The sequence below is a fragment of the Heliangelus exortis genome, chromosome 8 (genome assembly GCF_036169615.1).
Source record: "Heliangelus exortis chromosome 8, bHelExo1.hap1, whole genome shotgun sequence".
Taxonomy (NCBI): domain Eukaryota; kingdom Metazoa; phylum Chordata; class Aves; order Apodiformes; family Trochilidae; genus Heliangelus; species Heliangelus exortis.
Window position 1 is genome coordinate 4,408,522 of NC_092429.1, and position 22,355 is coordinate 4,430,876.

A 22,355-nucleotide genomic window follows, 5' to 3' on the forward strand; every position below is an offset into this window, starting at 1 on the left:
TGGGGTGGGAGGCATGGCCCCACAATGGCCCCAAACCATGCTGAGAGACCCAGCTGGAGCTTGGGCTGGGAAATGAGGTGGGTGGGATTGATGGGAATGAAATAACGTGGTCAGAGTGGGGTTTTGGGAGCAGGAGAAAGGAAGTGTCATGGAGAAAAGAAGGATGGTTGTGGGGTGGGCAGTGTCTGGTTGGGTTCCTGTGTGCTGAGGAAGGGGAGGTGGAACTCATGGATATTTCCTTGCTTCCTTTCAGCCTGAACTGCTGGCTGGGAGAAGTGGAGACCCAGTGTGTGATGGTTGGGAAGGGCTAAATTTGGGGTGGTGGGGGTGTTACCCCATGCTAGCAGCTGGCAGGCAGTGCTTTGGGGGGGTGAGGGTGGGGGAGCAGTTCCCCCCTTAGCAAAGCAGCTCCAGGAGTCTTCTTGGGGGTCAGTAGCTAAATCCAAAGGAGCAAAAGAGATGGATGTGGGATGAAACATCAGGACATCAGTAGGATGTGCAGCCAGCTGAAACCATCTCCAGGTCTTGACAGGGGGGTCAGCTGCTGTTGCTCAGGATCTAACAACTTATCCTAACCATAGCATTCTCCATTCCTTAGCATAGGAGGGCAACTGGGCTGGTGAAGGGATCCAGCACAGATCCTATGAGGAGAGGCTGAGGGAGCTGGGGGTGTTGAGGCTGGAGAAGAGGAGGCTCAGGGGAGACCTCATCACTCTCTCCAACTCCCTGAAAGGAGGTTGGAGCCAGGGGGGGGTTGGACTCTTTTTTCCCAGGCAACTCTCAGCAAGACAAGAGGGCACAAGAGGTCTCAAGTTGTGCCAGGGGAGGTTTAGGTTGGACATTAGAAAGAATTTCTTTCCAGAGAGGGTGATCAGACATTGGAATGGGCTGCCCAGGGAAGGGGTGGATTCTCCATCCCTGGAGATATTTCAAAAGAGCCTGGATGTGGCACTCAGTGCCATGGGCTGGGAACTGCAGCGGGAGTGGAGCAAGGGTTGGACTTGATGATCTCTGAGGTCCCTTCCAACCCAGCCAATTCTATGATTCTATTATTTCAGCCCTGGGGCAGCCAGCAGCCTGGCAGGGAACACAAAATCCCAACACAGCTGCTCTAAGTGGACCTGCTTCTTCCTACAGCTTCTCATCAGGAAAGGACTTGGAGTGGAAGAAAACCCAGTCCTGATCCCACACACCCAGGTAGTGACCCCAGCTCTTTGCTGAAGATTTCTCCTTTTATTTATTAAGCAGACAACTACAAAACCCAAATTCTCCTGAATAAGATGTAAGTTTTGGCTTGAGCACATAAATAGTTCACATGAAAAAAAAACCCAGCAGGCATATTCATCCTAAGTAGCATGGCTGAGCACTGAGATGGCTGTAGTATGTTTGAAGAGTAACTGTGTCCTGTTTTAATTAATGTTAATTCTGAGCTTTCCCTTTCTCCTTCAGCCACAAGAAATAGAAAGTGGTCACAAATGCAATTTGCTCTCTGAAGTTGAAAAGAGCTATTTGGGAAGGTGTGTAAACAAAGGACCCCTGGTAAAATAATGAACAGGTCATTCAGCTCTACTGTCAGGAATATAAAAAGACAACTTAATTCAAGAAATTCAATAATAAAAATAATTAAGCTAGCAAGCTCAGGGTGGAAACAGGAAGGTGGCTGCTATACAAACCCATGTGTAGTGTAACAAAACCACAGCTGTTCCATCAGAACAATAGCTGCAAGTGAAGGCAGAAGAGAAACAGTATTTACAAATAATATTATCTTATCTAGGAAAGCTTGAGGAAACCTTGTTTTCTTCAGCTGCAAGAAATTATCAGGCCATGCAAGTCTTTTACCTTGCAAACTCCCTGCTGCCTTCACATGTAAGAGCACAAGGGATTTGTCTGATCTCTGCTTCCAGTCTTGGCAAGCCCTGACTCTACCTGAATGAAGCACCACAACGAGTAGGTGAGATTTCCAAAGATGTTTTTTTTTTTAATGGTTGAACAGATATGTTTGACAGGAGCTGCTGTCTCTTGGAGACTGTACTTGGAGGAGATGTACTCTTTTGCCACCTTGCTTGCTCCTAAAAATTGGTAACTAAACCCCAGAGCAAATTGGTGCATTGGGAGTGTTTCTGCAGCTTGTTGTGCACCCAGATGGGCACAATTCTGAACTAATATTAGCCAGGTCTTGAATTTAGAACCTATATTTTGGGGGTTTGAGGCTTAAGGCTTAGAGGAGACTAAAAAAAGCCACTGCTCTGCAGCAAGCACATTGCCAGGTGGGTGAACATCTTCCACCTGTACTGGTGGCAGTCATTCTGCAGAGCCTGGGGTGCTCCTGAAAGCAGTGCCAGGGCTCAGGCTTGAGGGAATTCACTTCATTTTCCCTCTGGCTTTTAAATAAATGCCTGTAAGTGTGCAGGCTGATGTGTGTGTCTGTCTATACATCTCATTTGCAGACACTGGGGAAGGGAGCTGAAGGGTTTGGAGTAAGATGCTGGGCGTTGCTAGGAGATGGAGACTCCAGTGTCTGGCAAAGTGGCATTTTTATTTTTGGTGGAGATCACAGAAAATGGTATTTGAAGAGGGATGGAAATCTCTTCCCTCTGCTTACGTTCATCTCTGAATGATCTGTCTGTGTCTAGTCACATTGCAGCTTATTTAAAATGGGAATCAAAGCCAGACTGGGTGCTGTTCAGCCCAGCTTTTGGTTGGCTTCTTTCTTTCTTTCTTTTTCTTTACTCATTGAGAAATCCCTCATGTGAGCAGCAGGATATATTTTCTGGGTTTGGGCTTGTTAAATCCATGCTGACAGGGCTTCTCTTTTGCTTTCCTGCTTCTGCCCCTTATTGCAACCCAATGCAGTGAGATCCCTCCATCCAAGCATTGCCAGGCACCCTTCCAACATGATAGCATAGGAAAAGCTGCCATGGACTCTCTTTTCTTGGGGAATTGCTACCAGGGCTGGCTTCACAGCAGAGATTGAGTATGAATAATAAACCTTTGAGGGCTTTTTGCCCTCTTTTTGGGGTACAGAAACACAAGGGCCCCTCACAGCTCCCACTGATGCTCATGCCATGTGCTCAAGTTTTGCTGATGCTCCTCTCAGGTGCTGAGCCCCCTTTACTCAGTATGCAAGGAGGGTTTTTTGGTTATGGGTTAAACCAGAGGGGTGTGGAAGGGCTGGGAGAGCACTTGGGCAAACCTGGGTGCTGCTTCAGTCCCCACTGTGAACCTGCAGGAGAGCTTGTGGCTGAACATCTTCACCTGGGGCTGGGCTGAACCTCCCAGCCTATTAGGGAGGAGGTTAGGATGCTGTATTTTTCCAGTGTAACATAACAAAAAAAACCCAAAACCCCAGGAACACTGTGCAGCTGTTCATACAAATGTTTAGGTTCTGGGCTCTGCCCTCCAGCCCTTGTAAGAGCCCTAAATCTGTGGATTTTCAGGAGGATTTGCTTTCCCAGTCTGTTTGGATGAGACAGTTAATGAGATAATGCAGCAGTGGGTAAACTGTGACATTTTTTTTTTTTTTTTTTTGGAATGTTAGAGAAACTACATGCATCAGAGGCTTATACACATCAGATTTGGAACCACACAGTTCCCATTTATATTATGTAACTGATGTTATTTATCAAACCCCATGTCCTGGCCATGAGCAGATGTTGAGCTGTCATGCTACAGCATTGGAAATTAACTTTTCTGCAGATTAGTTACTCAAAAAAACCCCAAATCTTGTGATTAGCTTGTAATATAATGTAACAACATGCAGTATGGAAGAATTATTCCAGACATGTAGCATAGATGGGTCCAAAAATCTGTTCTGGTCTCTTGTAGGTACTGAGTGGAAATCTGAGCACCATGTGATGCCCTGGTGGGAAAGGGCTGAAAACCCTCCCTGGGTCAGAGTGGGGAAGGAGTGTGATCTTTTTTACAATGAAAATAAAAGATCCAAGGTAGGCAAGGTGAGGAAGTTAACTTAGGGAGGAGGTTGCTGAAAAGAGATTTCTGAGAGATGCAGGCACTGAGTGCACACAAGCTCCAACCAGCACTTAAGAGGAGGCATTTTCTGTGTGGTTTGCTCCTTCCTCATGAGAAGATGTCTGGATCAGGGCTTTTTTAAGGAACTGGATTCCTCATCCCACTAAAAGTGCTAATTAATTCCTAGGGGGATGGTTTTTTGACGTTATTCGTTTTGTTGGTGGTGGTTTTGGGGTTTTATTTTCTTTTGTTTTGATTTTTTTTTTTTAATTTTATGTTTTTAATAAGCTCTGGTAAGGGTGGTGGTTTCTTTGGAGGTTTTGGGGACAATTTTTAAAGCAGATATGTACACTAAACCTTTTCCTGCCATCGTGGAATCCATTTTTTCAGGCTTTATCTGCAAGGATGAAGCCCAAGATGGATTTGAGGCAAGCTGCATGGAAAGGTGGGAGAGAGTTTCTGTTTCCAAGCAGTCCTACCCTCTTTTTTGTTACAAGTTGTGGGTAAATCCTGTTCCTACAGAAACTTTGTAGCCTGGAGCTCAGCAGCAAATCCTGGGAGATAACTTCCAGCAGTGGGGAGAGGAAAGCAGTGATCTGTGGGCTGCATCCAGCATTTTCCCAGCAACTTGCCAACTATGTTTTCTTTTAGGGCATAATCTGGGAAGGCTGGCAGAGCTCCTCTTGGCTCCTCCTTAGCTCAGCTGGGAAAAGGACTTGCTCATGGGAAGGAGTTTAAAGTTTACCCTTGCTCTTCATTTGGACCCATCTATACTAGGGAGAAAGGAAGAGTTTAGGCTTTTTTTTTTTGCTGCCTGTTGATGCAGCCTTTTTTGACCTTGATATGAAATGCTATTTAAAGATTTCTGGCCTTGTAGAACCATCCCACAAGTTCCTTGCCTTGTCTGTAGCAGAGCAGGACTGCAAACAGGGGGGAACAGCCTGTTCCCCACTTCCACAACAACCAGGACAAGAATGGGGCTAAAATTAAACCACATTAAGATGGTATGGGGTGAAATCCTTCAGGTGAGGCTTGTTGAAGCATCAGATCTGTTATTTGGAGAGGTCTGTGGGCTGCAGATGTTCCTGGCTGGGCTGGGGGGATGGTGTCAGGCCCTGCACATCAAGCACGGGGTTCCCATCCCAACCTTGAGATTTGGGTTCAGCCCCTGTGGGATGCTGGGCAAGTTGTCAAGGATTGCACAGAGTTAAGGGTTGCAAAGCAGAAGAGCTGAAGGCTAAAAACCCCCATCCAAACCCTCCACTTGGGCTCCATTTTTAAGTGCTGAGCTGAAGCCAGACCAAGCCCAGGTGCTCCTCAGGGGCTGCATCTTCAGAGCATCCTTGGTGCCCTGTGGTACCTGCAGCTCAGGGCAAAGCTTTCCCTGGGGTAGTTCCCATTTCCAATTGTTTTTTTATTTTTATTATCTTTAATTTTTTTATATTTTTATACATGTTTATTATTTTTACTAATTTTTATTATCCATTTTGAAGCCAGCCTAGGTGATTTCTTTACACCTCAGTCCTATGTTTCAGTCCCCCATCCCCTCATCCTCCTCTCAGTGGGTATTTCAGAGCTCCCCAGAAAACTCTCTGTATTTCTGGCAGGATGTCACACTTGGTGGCAGGTTGCTGCTGTGATGGCTTGGCTGCAGCTTTGGGACATTTGTCCCCACTTGTTTGTGCCAGGTCTGAGCATCCCTCAGCCAGGCTGTCAGACACAGTCCTGTTTGTCTCTGTGTGTTTTCAAGTGTTTTTTTCAACAAATGCCTCATTCCAGAGCTGCCATTCTTGGAGAATTGCTCTCCCCCTCTCTCATCTTGGTGGGAAAGTGGGAAAGGAATTGGAGAAACATTCCTGAGGTGGAATAAGCTTATTCCACTTTCATCCCCCCCACCCCTCCACCACCTCTGCTTAATAAAAGCACCATTTGTGTGGCAAATAGCCAAGGGATTTATGAATGCAGCTCTTTTTTCAGCTGCTAGAAACCTTCCTCAACTATGAATTAAAAGAAAAAGCCTTGCTAGACACTTCCAGCTCTCATAATTCTGCTGGTTTTGCACTGCAGGCTGGACTTCTTGCATCAGAAATCTAGGTTTCAGAGGCTTGAATGGCTTTTTTTTCAATTATTAATAAATTTAAAATAAAAATCTGAAAGATGGAGGACTTTAAATAACCTCCCACACTATAAAGATCATCAGGAATTCAATGTGATTATGTCCCTAAATTTGATGCTGGCTGTTATGGCTGTGAAATCTTATTTCTGATATTTTTACCTCTTTTTGCTCTTCCTCCAGAAGGCACTGGGCTGTGTCCCTCAGCAACAGGCACAGGTGGGATCAGGTATTTTTAATAAATCCATTGTTGAGAAGAAGAAGAGAAGATGGGGACTGCAATCCATGACCAGGAATCTCTTCCAGGTTTGAAGAAAACCATTTGAGGTTCCAGGGTAGGGAATGAACTTTGGGAGGAGACCTGGGAAACCATGGTAACATCAGGAAAATGGGTGAACTGGGAGCTTCCATCAGGAAGAAAAACATCAGGGGGGTTGTCAGAAGGGTGGATGAGAGGCAGGATGATGTCCTGGCTCAGGGGATCATGGAAAAAAGGGCTGAATTCCCAGGGGGTTGAATTTAGACACTTAGAGGTTGTGATTTTTTTTTTTTTTCCTAAGTCTCAGTGCATTTGTGCAGGGATTTTTGGATGCTGCCCTGCCAAGTGGGAGTCCTGCTTTGTGCAGAGTCACTCAGGAGGGTTTTCTGGAGCAGGAGCATCTTTTCCCAGCTCTGAACCCAGCTGCTCCTCTCCCTGGAAAAAAATTATTTGAACAAAAATTGGGTAAATGAGAAGTTTGGAAGCAAAGCAAGCAGGTTGCTTGACTGCTCCCAGATGTAGATGTAGTGTAAAATAATATATTTTTTTTTTTAAATGGAAACTTTGGACAAAACACTCAGATTTTTGAAGGTAAAACAATAAAATATCTCTGGGGGAGTTGGGAGGGGGAATCTAGTTCTGTATAGAACAAGAACCTCTATATATATAGGTTGTAGTTCCATGAAGATGGAGTGGATGTGAGTTGCAGCCATTCTTTGAAGGTTTTTTCCTCTCCTCCAAGCCCTATGCACAGCAAGGAGGAATAAAACAGAGCAGATTTTACCTTATAAATTCATCTGACACTGCAAGAGGGTGGCTCAGTTTATTTACAAGAGCAACAGATATTTTTCACTTGAGCTGCATTGTCCTGAATCCCAGCTGGATCAGATATAAATAACAGAGCTTGCTAGGGATGGAAAAGAAGCCAAAGAGCTGCCTGGGCCTTTTTGCCTGCATCTGCACTCAAAAATTCAGTTTTTTTCTGGCTGGTGGGGGGGAAAAAAATGAATATTCCCTCTAACAGGCCCATCAATCCTGTCTTCCAGAATGGAAATTTAGGGTTTGCAATATTTCTGCTAAGTTTGCCCCAAAATGGGTGCTGGGGGATAATGCCACAAGTGTCCCCTTCATCTGGCTCTGAGCTGGAGCCTTGTCTGAGGCCATGGCCAGGATGGAGTGGGCCAAGGCAGGAGTGGGAACTGTGCCCCTCATTTGGAGAGAGGGCTTCATTATCTCGAGGCTTTGATGAGAAATAATTGCTCAGTGCTTTAATCAGAGCTGCTCCTGTCAAAGAAGTCATTGTCCCTCTTTTTGTTTCAGGTGCCAGAGCTGACCCAGCACTGATGGAACAAACTTGCTGAGTTCTCTTGTTCTCAGCCCAGGGGGAGATTGACTGATCTGACACCACCAGGAACCAAACTGGGGGAAGGTTTTGTCCCAGTGCAGCCACCTGATCCTGTGGCAAAGCCAGCAGAGGATGCTGAGGGCCTGGAAGCTCTGTGGTTCCCATTCCTCTCCAGCCTCTGTGCCTTACTGCCATGTAAAAAAAAAAAAAAAAAAAAAAAAAATCAATGCATTAGCCCCTTGCCAAAAAGATGTTTGTATTTTAATGATCAGAAGACACAAACTGAACACAATAAAGGTGTTTGCTCTTTTCAGATTTTCTCTGAAAACACCTTTTCCCTTTTCCCTTTTCCCTTTTCCCTTTTCCTTTTTCCTTTTTCCTTTTTCCTTTTTCCTTTTTCCTTTTCCCTTTCCCTTTCCCCTTTCCCTTTTGCCCTTTTCCTTTTCCTTTTCCTTTTCCTTTTCCTTTTCCTTTTCCTTTTCCTTTTCCTTTTCCTTTTCCTTTTCCTTTTCCTTTTCCTTTTCCTTTTCCTTTTCCCTTTCCCTTTCCCTTTCCCTTTTCCTTTTTCTCTTCCGTTTACTTTTCCTCTTCCTTCTTCTTTCTCTTTTTCTTTTCTTTCTTTTCTCTTTTTCTTTTCTCTTTTTTTCTCCTTCTCCTTCTCCTTCTCCTTCTCCTTCTTCTTTTCTCTTTTTTCCTTTCTCTTTTCCTTTTCCCCTTTTCCCCTTGTTCCTTTCCCTCTCCTTTTCCCTTTCCCTTTTCCTTCTCCTTTTCCTTCTCTCTTTTTTTCCTGTTTTTTTGTGGTACTCACAGCCTGGAATGGGTCGATGATTCTGCATTCTATCCGTAAACCTGGAATTAATGAATCTGTGATCGATAGAAAATCCTGCAATCAATCCATGATTTTGGGATCAATAGAGGTAATTGGGTCGATCGATGGCTCTGTGTGCAACAGATAGGCCTGGAATCCATGCTTCTGTGATCGATTCATAACCCTGATAAGAAACCAATTGAAAAATAAATCACTGCTCCCAGGATTATCAATCGTTTGCCGAATCATTCACCTCTGTCGATCACAGAATCATCGATTGATCCCGGGATTAAATTCGGGACAATTGATTTTGGCACGAGGCTGAAAAATCGATCCCTGAATCACGGATCCCAGGCGAACCAGCCGATTGCAGAAATAGAGATCCAAGGTCTACCAATCGATTCCCCCAAACATCAATCGATCCAGGCGTGTGTGTCGATTGCAGAGTCCCAGATCCCAGGATTCCCTCTCCGTTCATTACAGGATTATCTATCGATTGCAGAAACACATCGATCCCAGGCTCATCTATTGATCCCAGAGCAACCAATCGCTCCCAGAGTCACCAATCTACGCCAGAATCTTGGATCAATTCAGGCTTACCAATCGATCACAGATTCATCAAACGATCCCAGGATTATCTCTATCAATTGCTGAACCATTGATTGATCCCAGGGCTGCCTATCGATTGCAGAACCATCGATCCATCCCAGGATTAGCCATCAATCACAGTTATATAATATAAAATAATTTATAATATATATAATATATATATATATAATATATATAATATATATAATATATTCTATATAGTATATTATATATCATATATAATATATACTATATATATTATATATAGTATATATAATATAATATATATAATATAATGTATATATAATATACATTATATATATTATATTTTTTCCTAGTTTTCCTTTTTTTTTGTGGTACTTACAGCCTGGAATGGGTTGATGATTCTGCATTGTATCCATAAACCTGGAATTAAATATATATAATATTATATAACATATATTATATATAGAGTATATATATATAATATTATATATAATATATATATTATATAATATATATAATATGTAGTATATTATATATAATGTATAAAATATAAAAATAATATGTAGTATATTATATATAATGTATAAAATATAAAAATATATAAATATAATATGTATTTATATAAATATATTTATATTGCAGTGAATGTATTTATCTATAAATAAATAAATAAATACTAAGTAAATAAATAAAATAATAAATAATTACATAAATAAATGGATCAATACTTCCCCTGCTTTGGTGCTGGGGTTCTGAAGCAGCTCACGTGCACCTGTCAAGCCACCTGAGCTGGGTTAAGGTTGAGATCACACCTTGAGCATAATTTTTTTTTTTTTTTAAAGTGGTTTTTCTGCTTTACAGAGATTTCTGCAGCCTCCTGAAATCTGGTGGCTGAAGTGAAGCTGAACTGGGACACAAAAGTGAAGTGGGAAGGGAGAGTTCTTCACTTCAGGGGAAAAAAAAATGACCAAAAACCTGGAAATATGGGTGACAAATAGAAGGGGGTCTGGCTTGACCCCTATTAAAAGGTTGTATTGCAAGATAATTTGGAAAAATATTGTGGTTAAAGGGTGTGAACCAGTTGTTTCATATCAAGTTAAGTAATTTTATAACCTGCTACTACCCCAAATTATGGATCCTGACACTTACTGGTTTTGGGGCTTGGTTTTACCACAGCATCAGCCATCCTGAACCTCTTCAGAACACAACTGGGGGAGAAAAGCCTTTTCAGGGCTATAAAATCTTCTGTTTTACGGAGCTTGATCCTTTTTTTGGCAAGAATTTCAAAGGAAAACCAGAGCCAGGATCCTCTCGAAGGGGAACTTTACTCCAGTGAGTATGGAGTGTGTAAATCCACACTGCAGTGCAGGGCTGGATAAGATAAACAGGAGGAGAGAGCAGGCTGGGAGGGCTTTTTGGGGAGGTTTTGTGCCCCTTGAAGCCTTGGTGAAGAACCCAAAACCCCTGGGGAGGTCACTTGGGGGGCTTCAGCATCATCACCTCCAAAATTCTGGCAAGCCCTGGCACCACCTTGCTCAGGCCACAGCATCACCCTTGAAAACTCCTTTTTCTCCCTGTTTTGCCACAGTTTTGTCACTGTTTGGTTTCCTTGGCATTTTCAGTGCGGGTGAAGGAAAAATTCTTCATGGAAGAATGGGGCTGTGCAGCTCCTTCCCACCCTCTTTGTATCCCATCCCTTTACATCCCATCCCTTTACATCCACCCCTTTACATCCCATCCCTTTACATCCCATCCCTTTACATCCCATCCCTGTGCATCCCATCCCTTTATATCCCATCCCTTTATATCCCATCCCTTTGCATCCCATCCCTTTGCATCCCATCCCTTTACATCCCATCCCTTTACATCCCATCCCTTTGCATCCCATCCCTGTGCATCCCATCCCTTTGCATCCCATCCCTTTACATCCCATCCTTTTACATCCCATCCCTTTGTATCCCACCCCTTTGCATCCCATCCCTTTACATCCCATCCCTGTGCATCCCATCCCTTTACATCCCATCCCTTTACATCCCATCCCTTTACATCCCATCCCTGTGCATCCCATCCCTTTACATCCCATCCCTGTGCATCCCATCCCTTTATATCCCATCCCTTTATATCCCATCCCTTTGCATCCCATCCCTTTGCATCCCATCCCTTTACATCCCATCCCTTTACATCCCATCCCTTTGCATCCCATCCCTGTGCATCCCATCCCTTTGCATCCCATCCCTTTACATCCCATCCTTTTACATCCCATCCCTTTGTATCCCACCCCTTTGCATCCCATCCCTTTACATCCCATCCCTGTGCATCCCATCCCTTTACATCCCATCCCTTTACATCCCATCCCTTTACATCCCATCCCTGTGCATCCCATCCCTTTACATCCCATCCCTTTACATCCCATCCCTTTACATCCCATCCCTGTGCATCCCATCCCTTTACATCCCATCCCTTTACATCCCATCCCTTTACATCCCATCCCTTTACATCCCATCCCTTTGCATCCCATCCCTTTGCATCCCATCCCTTTACATCCCATCCCTTTACATCCCATCCCTTTACATCCCATCCCTTTACATCCCATCCCTTCATTGCATGGGATGAAGGCCCAGAGAGCAGAACCCTGATCTCTGTCCTGACGCAAATATTTGGGGAGAGTCCAGCTGAGCCCTTGCAAACACATTAAAACCCTCCAGGAGAGCTGACAAGGAATTTTCAGGATAAAGACCTGGGAGCAGATAAACCCAGGGACTTGTGCATTGTATACAAATCCCTGGCTTGGCCCTCACAGCTCTGAGGAGGCAGCAAGAGGGATTTTGGAGCTTTTCCCCGGTGCATCTTCATTGTCACATCCTACACTTGTGCAAGAGAGGAGTCACAGAGGGACCATCCCAGGTGGGGCTCCATCCTTTATTTTTTCTTGCATCATTCCCCCATCATTCCTCCCTATATTTTTTGCATCAGATCCTGTCTGGCATCAGTTTTTATCTTTCAAACCCTTCTCTTTCCTTCCCTGGTTCCATGCCCCAGCATCTCTGGTACCATCAGGGCAGCAGCTTGGCTCAAGCCTAGGGATGCCACCACCAAGGAGGTGGCTCAGCATCACCTTTCCTGCATGTCCCCAACCTGTCCCCATCAGTTCATTGTCAGGGGTTTCACACTTTGAGGGTGATGCCAGAAGTTGTGGGGTGGCCCATAAAATGCTTTAGTCTAGACATGGGGGGGAAAAAAAAAATTCAATTATTTATCATAGAATCATAGAATTGGCTGGGTTGGAAGGGACCTCAGAGATCATCAAGTCCAACCCTTGCTCCACTCCCGCTGCAGTTCCCAGCCCATGGCACTGAGTGCCACATCCAGGCTCTTTTGAAATATCTCCAGGGATGGAGAATCCACCCCTTCCCTGGGCAGCCCATTCCAATGTCTGATCACCCTCTCCCTAAAGAAATTCTTTCTAATGTCCAACCTAAACCTCCCCTGGCACAACTTGAGACCTCTTGTGCCCTCTTGTCTTGCTGAGAGTTGCCTGGGAAAAGAGCCCAACCCCCCCCTGGCTCCAACCTCCTTTCAGGGAGTTGGAGAGAGTGATGAGGTCTCCCCTGAGCCTCCTCTTCTCCAGCCTCAACACCCCCAGCTCCCTCAGCCTCTCCTCATAGGATCTGTGCTGGATCCCTTCACCAGCCCAGTTGCCTCCTTTGGACCTGCTCCAGCACCTCAATCTCCTTCCTGAGCTGAGGGGCCCAGAACTGGACACAGGACTCAAGCTGTGGCCTCACCAGGGCTGAGCACAGGGGCAGAATCCCTTCCCTGGACCTGCTGGCCACGCTGTTCCTGAGCCAGCCCAGGATGCCATTGGCCTTCTTGGCCACCTGGGCACACTGCTGGCTCCTGTTCAGCTTCCTGGCAATCCAGACTCCCAGGTCCCTCTCTGTCTGGCTGCTCTCAGCCACTCTGTGCCCAGCCTGGAGCTCCCCATGGGGTTGTTGTGGCCAAAGTGCAGGACCCGGCACTTGGCCTTGTTGAACCTCATCCCGTTGGGATCAGCCCAACTCTCCAGTCTGTCCAGGTCCCTCTGCAGACCCCTCCTGCCTTCCAGCTGATCCACACTCCCCCCAGCTTAGTGTCATCTGCAAATTTGCTAATGATGGACTCAATCCCCTCATCTAAATCATCAATAAAGACATTGAACAGCACTGGGCCCCACACTGATCCCTGGGGGACACCACAGCCGCCATTTTGATGCAGCCCCGCTCAGCACCACTCTCTGGGCCCGGCCCTCCAGCCAGTTCCTAACCCAGCACAGAGTGCCTCTCTTTTTTCCTTTCACTTTTCATTTGAATGCTGAGGATTTTCAGGCAGGTTAGTGAGATAGTAAAAAAACATGTAGGTGAACCTGTTTATAATATAAACCCCAAATGTTTGCATCCTGCAAGAAACACCTGGGAAGGGTCCAGAGCAGACATTACAAACCTGTTAACTACCCCCAGTTAACTGGTAATCAACTGGGGGCTAAAAACTGGACCTTTTCCTCTGAGCCTGCTCTTTCTAACAGGCCTTTCATTTAGCTCCTGATCTAGAAGCATAATTAAACCATGGCACATTCCTGACTTCCAAACAAGCTCCTGGGATTTTGCCAGCACGGAGCACAGAGCTGGGATTTAGCAGGTAGGAAAGGAGTGGCCATGTGTCCCCTCCTTCATTCACTGCTCCTGGTGATGAAAATAATGGTGAAATTTCTGCCCAGGAGAAATTAGGAATTAGACAGAGCCCTTTAAGGTAAGCCCAGGAAGGATTTAAGGGAATTGTTATAAATAATGTTTATTGAAACCCTTTTTAACACCACAGGTTGAGGAAAAGGTGGATTATTCAAGGCTGTGATTTTCTAATAGTTAATTAACGTGAGTCTTTTGTCATTAAGATGCTGCTTTGGATTTTTGCAGTCCAAGTTTGCTCGGATTTCTCCATCAATACAACGAGGACCTGCTGGAGATGCTGGGATGGAGCTGTAGGGTTTGGTTTCTCCAAGCAAGTGCAGAGGAAGGGCAGCAGATGGTGCTGTTATTCTCTTTTTCTGAGTCCAGAGATGGCCAAACGAAGGCAGAGGCACAACTGGGACAGCACACAAGGTGTTAGCAGTGTCCCAGGGTCACCTATCAACCTCCTTGGGCTTCAGAAAATCATCAGGTTTAATTAAAAAATTGTACTTTTCTACAGATTTTACATTTTGACCTTCTCGGTGAAATCCAGAGGTGACATTTTCAAGCTTTTTCTTGTATTCGGGTCATTTGAAATTTATCTTTTTTCTTTTTTTTTTTTTTCCCCCTCTCTTCATAACGTGAAGTGGGATCCTCTAATCATGTCAGGGGCCAGGAAGATTTAGGGGAACTCAATTAAATTATGGACAAACAGCAGGATTGTGAAATTTGACTGCTTTCAAACCAGACTGGGCTGGATGAGTGCTGGCAAATTGGATGCATCTGACCAATATCTAGGCTGCCAAGAAGGGGTCCATGACCACAAAGCTTCCTACCCCATGGGTCCCTGAGGCACATGCTTGAGGGATGACCCCTGTGTCAATCTAAATACCCAATTTTCTAAGCAGCACAAAACTCTTTATCAGCATCACATCTAGCAGCTGATTTTTTTTTAATGACTTTAAGATTGGTTCTTTACAGTGGTGTTGCAGAGGGCAGAATCTGGGCCCTTTTGGGGATTTCACTTTTATTTGCCTCTCTCTGCACTGACAGACCCAAGTCCAGCCTCAGCAAACATTTCTTAATGGGGCAGCAGTGATTGCAGAGCTTGGACAAGCTGACCCCTTGGGGGGGGGGGCTTGGCAATGCCTCCCCACAACTCCCAGCCCCTCTCAGGGTGTTTTCCCCAGCAGCAGCTGATGGGCTACTAAAAATAGTCTTGAATAAGCTTTAGCTTTGGGTTTTCCAGAAGTTTGCTGGTGCTCTGGCCTCGTGACTCCACTTCAGAGCACCTGATGGGCAGCATGGAACTTTGCTCCAGTTCCCCTGTTTGGTGGGGAAGAAGCTCAGATAAGATGCAGATAACCATCAGCAGAATGAACACAGCTCACTTTCTTATTTTAGGGTGGCTGTAGACAGGGTCATTAACAGCTCCAAGAAATACAATGGGCCTGAGCCTCCCCCACTGCACGTCCCCTCTCCAGAAAAACTGTTGCCAAATCTTCCCTGGGATGGAAAAGCAAATGGGTCCCTGTCTAAAACCCTGTTGTAGGGTTTGAGGGGTTTGGCACTGGGCATCAAAATAAGGGTTCAGCCATGCACACTTTAGACATCAAACTGCTCTACAACTTCATCTGTGTTTGCAGCACAGGAGAAGATCAGGGGAGATTCCCCAGGTGTCAAATGGAGCATCCCAGCCCCACATCCTGTGTGGATGAGGAGCAGCTCTGGGATGCCCCATCAGGAATTCTGGACTCATGAAACTATCATAGGGACAAATTCAAACTGTGCTGGCCAAAGGGAGCAGGATGGGGTAAGGTGGAGTGTGAGGACAAGCCACAGATCCACTCCCAGCTCCAACAATTTCTTATTTTACATTAAATAACACGGGGAATAAATTCCTTTTATCAGCCTTACAGCAGAAAGGGGAGCTGCCCCTCTTCCCTTCTCTCTCCCCAGACCCATCCTGGGTGGAAATGAAAGCTCTGAACAGGCTCTTCTTTCCCCAAACCAGACCTTTCTGTCCCCCTTGGACACACTCTTCTATGGATGATGGAGAAACAAGTGAAAACAGGAACTTCTTTTAACTGATTTTTTTTTTATTATTATTATTATTATTTTTTTTATTATTTTTTTTGCCAGGAGTGATACCCTTTGGTCTGCATCATGAGGACAGATCATGCTGGATGAGGAAGAACTTCTCTCAGTTTTAAATCATTGCCATGAGCAGGTTTCCATCTTCTCACCTCCTGCAGCTACAAAGGTTCAAGGGGCAACATCCAATTCCTCCATTTTTCCTCTTCCAGGAGTAGCCTTAAAGAGCTTTTTGTCTTCAAAGGACAAGCTTGCATGAATAAAACATGATTCCTGGTTTAATACTTTTTTGGGGGGGGGTTCTTTAATGTCTTAGTTAATGTTTAAACTTGGGCAAGAACAAGTGTCACTGCAAATGTCTTATTTTCTGGGCTGCATCCCTTGTTCACCTGGGTCTAGTGGAGATGGGAAGGTGGTGGGAATGCTGTGAGATCAGTCAGACTCCAAAAAATGAGGGGAAAAAAATCCCTGGTAACATAAACTAAGTTGGTTCAGTTAATCCATATCAAGCAAAACCTCAGTCCACAGTGGGAATTCAGAGCCAAAGGAAAAGCTGAGCCCTGAAAGAATAGCTGTTACGTGGTATATTCAATAATTTCCCTTATAAATAAACAATTATTACCAAGGAATCTCTTGCATATTATTGACAAAGGCACAGAAGCTGCTTTTTGGTGCTGCTGACTTAGCCATTGTTGGATGTGAACTGAGCAATTGTGGTGGCTGCTTCTCCCTTAAGAAACTGTCCAAGATTCTGACTTATTTGTGTGCCCTTGCTTGCATCAATGAACAGTGCAATCTTTTTGTTATGAAAATGCAAACACCAGTAGCCCGAGGGGTCTTGTAAATGCAAATATCAAACCCTAATTTCAATTTCCCTTTAAGGACAAAAAAAAAAAAAAAAAAAAAAAGGCTCTTTTTTTTGTTTGTTTGTTTACAGCGACCAAGTCTCTTTTTATTTCAGAATGGCCTCGTTTTAAATGCAAAAAAAAAAAAAAAGTGAATTTAACAGAATTTTTGGTGGGGATGCTTCTCACCCAGCAGATCTGAAGCTGGCTCTTGAAATCCATGGGTTTCCCTGGGCAGGGCCAGGCTCTGAAGGGTGGGAGGCAGGATGGGTGCTTGGTTCCAGAGAGGAGGCAGCGAGCTGAGCTGGGCGAGGTGCCCGTGGCTGCTGTAGGGCTGGCTGAGAAATTCCCACGTGAAGATTCTTTCCACTCACTCCAGAGATCTGGGGAGCCTAAATTAGGCACCTGCACCCCTGCTGAACTCAGGGCAATGAGAGAGAGACCTTGAGGGGTGTCCTCCAGAAGAAGCTTGGCCCCTGGGGTGTGTGAGCATCACCACGGGGCACCGGTTTGGGGTCAAAAGTGATGGGTTTGTGCTCAGTGCCATGCGGGGATACCAGGCCAAAAAAAAAAAAAGCCTTCTGGGAGATGGCACCTGGGTGCTTGTCACTGAATAATGAAACGACTGGAGGAAAATCCAAGCTCTGTTTATGCCTTTCTTTTTTTTTACACTGCATATATAAAAGTAAAATATGAAAACAGTCCCTTTGCTTTCTTCCTCCCTGGCTGGCCCAAATATGCCCAGGTATGTGTCTAAACAGATTCCTGGAAAACCTGCCCTCGTGGAGGCTCTAGCACTGGGGATATATTCTGCAGCTCCATGGAAAGCAGCAGGGAAGGGTGAGGGATCCTGCTTGTCTTCCCTCCCTGCTTCTGCAGGCAGAGAAACTTTAGGGACCCACCTTGGCACAAGATTTGGCCTGGCAGTGGTTTGCCAGCACTTCCCAGGGCTGAGGTCAGGTAGAAGCCCAATAAAAAAAAAAAAGGAAAAGTGGTTGGATGCTCTCCTGAGCAGTTTCCTTGGGTACCCCACACTTATTCCCACCACTTCTGCCTCAATTTACCCTGCTGGAAACTGCAACCATTGCCATCCCCCCAGCTAGGGAACCCTTTTGTTTACTTCTTTGGTGATTTTTAATTAGACCCAAGGGGTGATTAACCAAAATAATCCCTCCCCCACCTCTGAACACTCTTCTCCTTCCACTCCTTCGATGGATGGGGCATTGCTGGTAGAGGAGGGCAAAACTGGGAGGGTTGAGTGGTGGTACCAGGTGAGGTGGTGGCATGGCCAAACCCAGCCCTTAGCCCTGGGAAGCCACAGCAGGATGTGACCCTGCCATGGTGGCCTCTTTGGGGTCTGCCAGGTGTGGGGTTGCGGGGGTACCACACACCAGCACCCCCTCAGAACATGGAGCAGAGCTGGAAGGCAGGAAAAAATAATAGAAGGATAATGTTTAAAGTGATTTTTTACTAGTTTTCTCCCCTTCACACGGTTCCCACCTTTCGGTAGGACTCCAGCCCTGCATGGGCTGGTTGTTTTCCTTCCCAGCTCCCAACCCCCTCCTCCCCCTTCATTGCACTCTTTTTTGGTTTGTGAACGCTAGAGGCTCTCTCCTTCTGCTTTGCGAAAAAACTTTAGTTCCTGACTTTTTTTTTTTTTTGTGTGTGTGTGTGATTTTTTTTTTTTTTCTTAACTTCCCTCAGGAAAAAAATGTGGAGTTAATTATCTATGTAAAATGTCAGATGCAGGAAAGGGGCTGTGCTTACTTGGATATCCCATCCGAGGCGAAGTGACTGATTTTTTTTTTTTTTTTTTTTTTTTTCCTTTTTTTTTTTTTTTTTTTCCTAAGGGGTGGAAAGGACCTCGCGAAATAAAAGTGCAGAAAGAAGCCGGTGGCTCCCAGAGCGGCCGGGGCGGGCACCGCGGGAGCCCCCAGCGCAGCGCGGAGCCACAGAGCTCACCTGCCCCCGGGACGCAGCATCGCCTGGCTCCTCGCTCCGCACCTTTCCCCGCATCCCCCCGCGTACCGAGAGCTTGATACAAATCTATACAGATTATATATATTAATTTTTATCCCACCCCTCGGCTTTTTCCTCCAGGACTTTTTCCACCGCTCTGGAACACGCGCAAACTTCTTCCCTTCCTTCCCGCCCCTCCTTTGCTGGTGGTTTTCAGCTTGGTTTTGTTTTGTTTTGACTTTTTTTTTTTTTAATTATTTTTTTTTTTAATTTATACTTTTGTTGTTGTTGTTGTTGTTGGAAGACCCGCCTGCTTTCTGCTTTTTTTTTTTTTTTTTTTTTTTTTTTTTTTTTCCGTCTCCTCTATCCCAGCCGGAGGGAGGCCGGCAGCGGCTCCGGCGGTGCGGGCAGCACCTCCCCGGCGCACGTCGTGTGAGCCCGGCGGAGCTGCCCCGGCCCTGCCCGGCTCGGAGCGGCCCTGCCTGGCTCAGAGCTGCCCGGCTTGGCCCGGCTCGGCACGGCACGGCTCGGGCTTTCGCCCCCGATAATGCAGAGCTACAAGTACGATAAGGCGATCCCGCCGGAGAGCAAGAATGGGGGCAGCCCGGCGCTGAACAACAACCCGGCCAAGAGCAGCAGCAAGAAAGCCCTGCTCATCTGCCTCGACTTCCTCTGCCTCCTCATGGGTGAGCAGCCAAGGGGGGCTCCGAGGGGCTCCGCGACCCTTTCCCCCCCCTCCCCACCCCGCTCCCAGCCCTTCTGAAACCCCTCGGCACGACTTAGGGAAAGTTTGGCGGAGGGAGGGAAGGGAGAGAAGGGAGGGAGCTTGGCCGTGTCCCGGCCGCGCTGTTTCCCAAACAAAAGCGGAGCCGGGAGCGGGACGGGGAGCGGGGCCGCCGGCCGAAGCGAACCGGGGGGAGCGGGGCCTCCCGGGGGCACGGAGGGGCTTGGGGAGATGGGCACAACCCCCCCCCCCCCCCCCCTTAGCAGCCCCCCCCTCCCGATTTTCTTCTTGTTATTTTATTTTATTTATTTATCGCTTTCCCCCTACTGCTGGAAGGAAAGGGGGTATGAGCTGGGGGGAGGGTGCAGCCCGGCCGTACGCAGGGGGCACTGTGGGTTCGGGGATGCTCCCCCCGAACTGCCCAGCGCCCTCCGAGCTCCCCCCCCGGCCCTGGCTCTGGATCCCCCTCCCTGCCCAGCACCTCGGGAGAACCGGGACCAGCTCCAGGTGGAGGTAGAGCTCTACGGCTGCCCGTGTGTAGCTTTTGGATAAGAATTTAAAAAAAAAAAAAAAGACGCCAAACCGAGCCTAAACTCTTGCCACTAGTTTACTTTGTTTGCTTGGCTGTCGGGTTTCCCAGTGGTTCTGTCTTTCCTCCCTCCATCCCTTTTTTGCACCCAGGGTTAAACCCATTTCTTGAAGCTTGCTTTGAAGTCTTCCCGGGCATCTCGTAGTCCCTGGAAGAGCCCGTGCTTTGCTAGTCCGCTTGGCTCCTTTGGAACTGGTGTGGCACGTAAGGAAAAGTGTCAACAGTTTGTCTGGAAAAGGCTTTGCATGCCAAAACATCAACCGTTCAATTATGGCTGCAATGCTGAATATTTAATTGCCAGACACAGGCAGGGGAAATCAACTGGCTTCCAACAAAAGAGATTAATAACCCAGCAGCACGTGAGTTTAATACTCCAGACACCACAGTCTTTAAAACAATTGTTTCTGCTTAGAGCCCATTTTTTTAAAAGACTGTCAGTTTGATTTAATTTTTATGGAGTTTATTGATCATCTGGTGTGTATTATGAGGCACTAATACATTAAGGAGAGAGGCATGGTTTTCTCTTTATATTCCCACAAGAATAGAGGGCCAGTGGAGAATGCTTCATCTTCTTGGAGCTGGAAAAAATAAAAATACTTGATATCCTATATATGAAATCCATTTAAATAAAAACATAACTAGCTTGGCTTACCTCACTTCTTTAAACAGAAGGTTGGGTTCCTAGTAAAACAGCTCCTAGGAGTCAAAACTTTTAAACTTGTATATATGCAAGTTTTCTTAACTTCAGGCATTCCTGGCATGAGTAAGTGCTCTTTGGGTAAAGGGTTTTTCTTCCCCTCCTCTGGACCAAGGGTTCTCACTGCAAAAGCAGTTAGTTGACATGTGTTATTCTACTTGTGATAATTTGGGTAAACAGGACTTATCAAGCATCACTGGAAGGTATTGTTAGTGGGGAATAATGTGATACAGCAAAAAAAAAAAAAACTTTGATTGCTGCTGTGTTTCACATTACTACAGGTGGAAATCGGAAAGTAAACACTGGAGTTGGATTTTTTTTTTTATTTTTTATTTTGGTAGCGTGAGAAGCATTTAAAAGCAAAGCATGAATTCAACAGCTGAAGGAAAGTTTTTAGATCTGGCTGATGGCCAGCAGGTGAAGAGCATGAGTGGGATGTGGTAAGGGAGATGATTGCATGATGGAGAGCCCATGGTGTGTGTTTGGGGTGGGCTTTTCAAATACACCCAGACCAGTATTGTCAGCCCTACTGGTGGATGACTGGGAAGGAGTTGCTGTGAAAGGGAGCTGCCCCACTCACAGGAGGATTGGCTTGTTCTTCTCTCTGCTAAGAAGACTAAGAGATTCTAGTTTTTGAGCACTTGATTCACATTTTTGTCCTTACTGAGCTTGTAAAGAAACCAAGCCCAAAACCCTTTGAAGGTGAAAAAAGGTGCTCTAGCTAAAGCCTTTAAGAGAAAGTTGGACTGATAAAAATTGATGGGTGTTTACACCCTCAGTAAAAAAAAAAAAAAAAAAAATTAAATTGAAGTGCTTTATAAGTTAATGAGAAGCAGAATTGGGTGAAATTACTTGCTTTAAAGTTGGAGGTACTCAGCAGAGGTCTTCTGCTGGTGCAGGTAGGCACATGGCCAATGGCCTCCAGTGCAGTTAAACAGAGTTATGCCTCTTGAGTTGCTGCCCAAAGACATTCAGAGCAGCAGGGGAACAGAAGGCTTTTTCTCATTCGAGGACCACTTGAGGAAATATTAAAACCAGTCATTTGATTTGCAGAGCTCTGTGACGCTGCGTTGGCTTCAGGTACTGCTGGAATTCTGACCCCAGTCAGCTTTCTATGGGGGGGCAAATGGAAAGAATAAATTATGGCTGAAATGTCTTTCAGAGATGCCACACGTCAGCTTTCTTCGAGGTGGTAGATGCCTACAAACCCTTCTTTGTTTACATACAAATTTAAACAAATTACCCAGAAGACAATTATCATAAGCATCTAAAAGTCAGAATAAGTGAAGCAGAGCTATCAGGAGCTTCCTGCAGCTTTAATTTGATTTGAAGTCGTTATAGGATCCACTTGTGTCTTTCATCCTTAAGTGCAAGGGTTATCTTGCTAGTAAATGCAGAAGGGGAAGATTTGTATCTTTCTTCCTTGGGTATCATGAGGAGCAATGGCTTCAAGCCACTGTCAGAAGTGCCTTGCTGATGGAGTAATTTTGGGTGAAGCTGGACCAGACACCTTATTTCTCCCACATTTCCAACTGGCGTGGGGTTGGCAGGGAGCTGAGTATTTTGGAATTACCCCGTTCCTCTAATGAGCACACTTGACACTGCCAGATCCCTGGTTTCTTGCATGAATAAAAGGTTTCATCACTGAACTTCCCAGAAATTTCATGTCAGTGCTTA

The 22,355-nt window shown here is 45.7% G+C and overlaps 1 protein-coding gene and 3 long non-coding RNA genes across 9 annotated transcripts in view; 3 read left to right on the forward strand and 1 right to left on the reverse strand.

The window, feature by feature from the left end:
* Positions 1-1,007: 1,007 nt before the first annotated feature.
* Positions 1,008-7,977, forward strand: LOC139798885 (uncharacterized). 3 transcript variants are annotated; one of them, XR_011727025.1, is made up of 5 exons: positions 1,008-1,197; positions 1,775-1,951; positions 4,360-4,414; positions 6,266-6,388; positions 7,662-7,977. It is a non-coding gene; the product is annotated as an uncharacterized lncRNA (long non-coding RNA). The 3 variants fall into 3 exon arrangements; XR_011727024.1 differs by lacking the exon at positions 1,775-1,951 and adding an exon at positions 3,826-3,944; XR_011727026.1 differs by lacking the exon at positions 4,360-4,414.
* Positions 7,978-13,712: 5,735 nt separating this feature from the next.
* On the forward strand, positions 13,713-16,146 carry LOC139798739 (uncharacterized). Of its 2 annotated transcripts, XR_011726949.1 has the most exons (3): positions 13,713-13,852; positions 15,175-15,583; positions 15,913-16,146. It is a non-coding gene; the product is annotated as an uncharacterized lncRNA (long non-coding RNA). The 2 variants fall into 2 exon arrangements; XR_011726948.1 differs by lacking the exon at positions 13,713-13,852 and having other exon boundaries at positions 14,742-15,583.
* A 2,400-nt stretch (positions 16,147-18,546) lies between these two features.
* The window catches only part of PLPP3 (phospholipid phosphatase 3), a 43,510-nt gene continuing 39,701 nt past the window's right edge, over positions 18,547-22,355 (forward strand). For all 3 annotated transcript variants that reach the window (XR_011727027.1, XR_011727028.1, XM_071750057.1), the window contains exon 1: positions 18,547-19,354. Coding sequence is in view for 1 of the 3 variants with exons in the window: in XM_071750057.1 (XP_071606158.1) it covers positions 19,216-19,354 (139 nt within the window). In the remaining 2 variants the exon portion in view is untranslated. The remainder of the gene's footprint in view (positions 19,355-22,355) is intronic.
* On the reverse strand, positions 20,420-21,075 carry LOC139798887 (uncharacterized). The gene is made up of 2 exons (XR_011727029.1): positions 20,634-21,075; positions 20,420-20,559 (listed from the first exon to the last, which is right to left on the reverse strand). It is a non-coding gene; the product is annotated as an uncharacterized lncRNA (long non-coding RNA).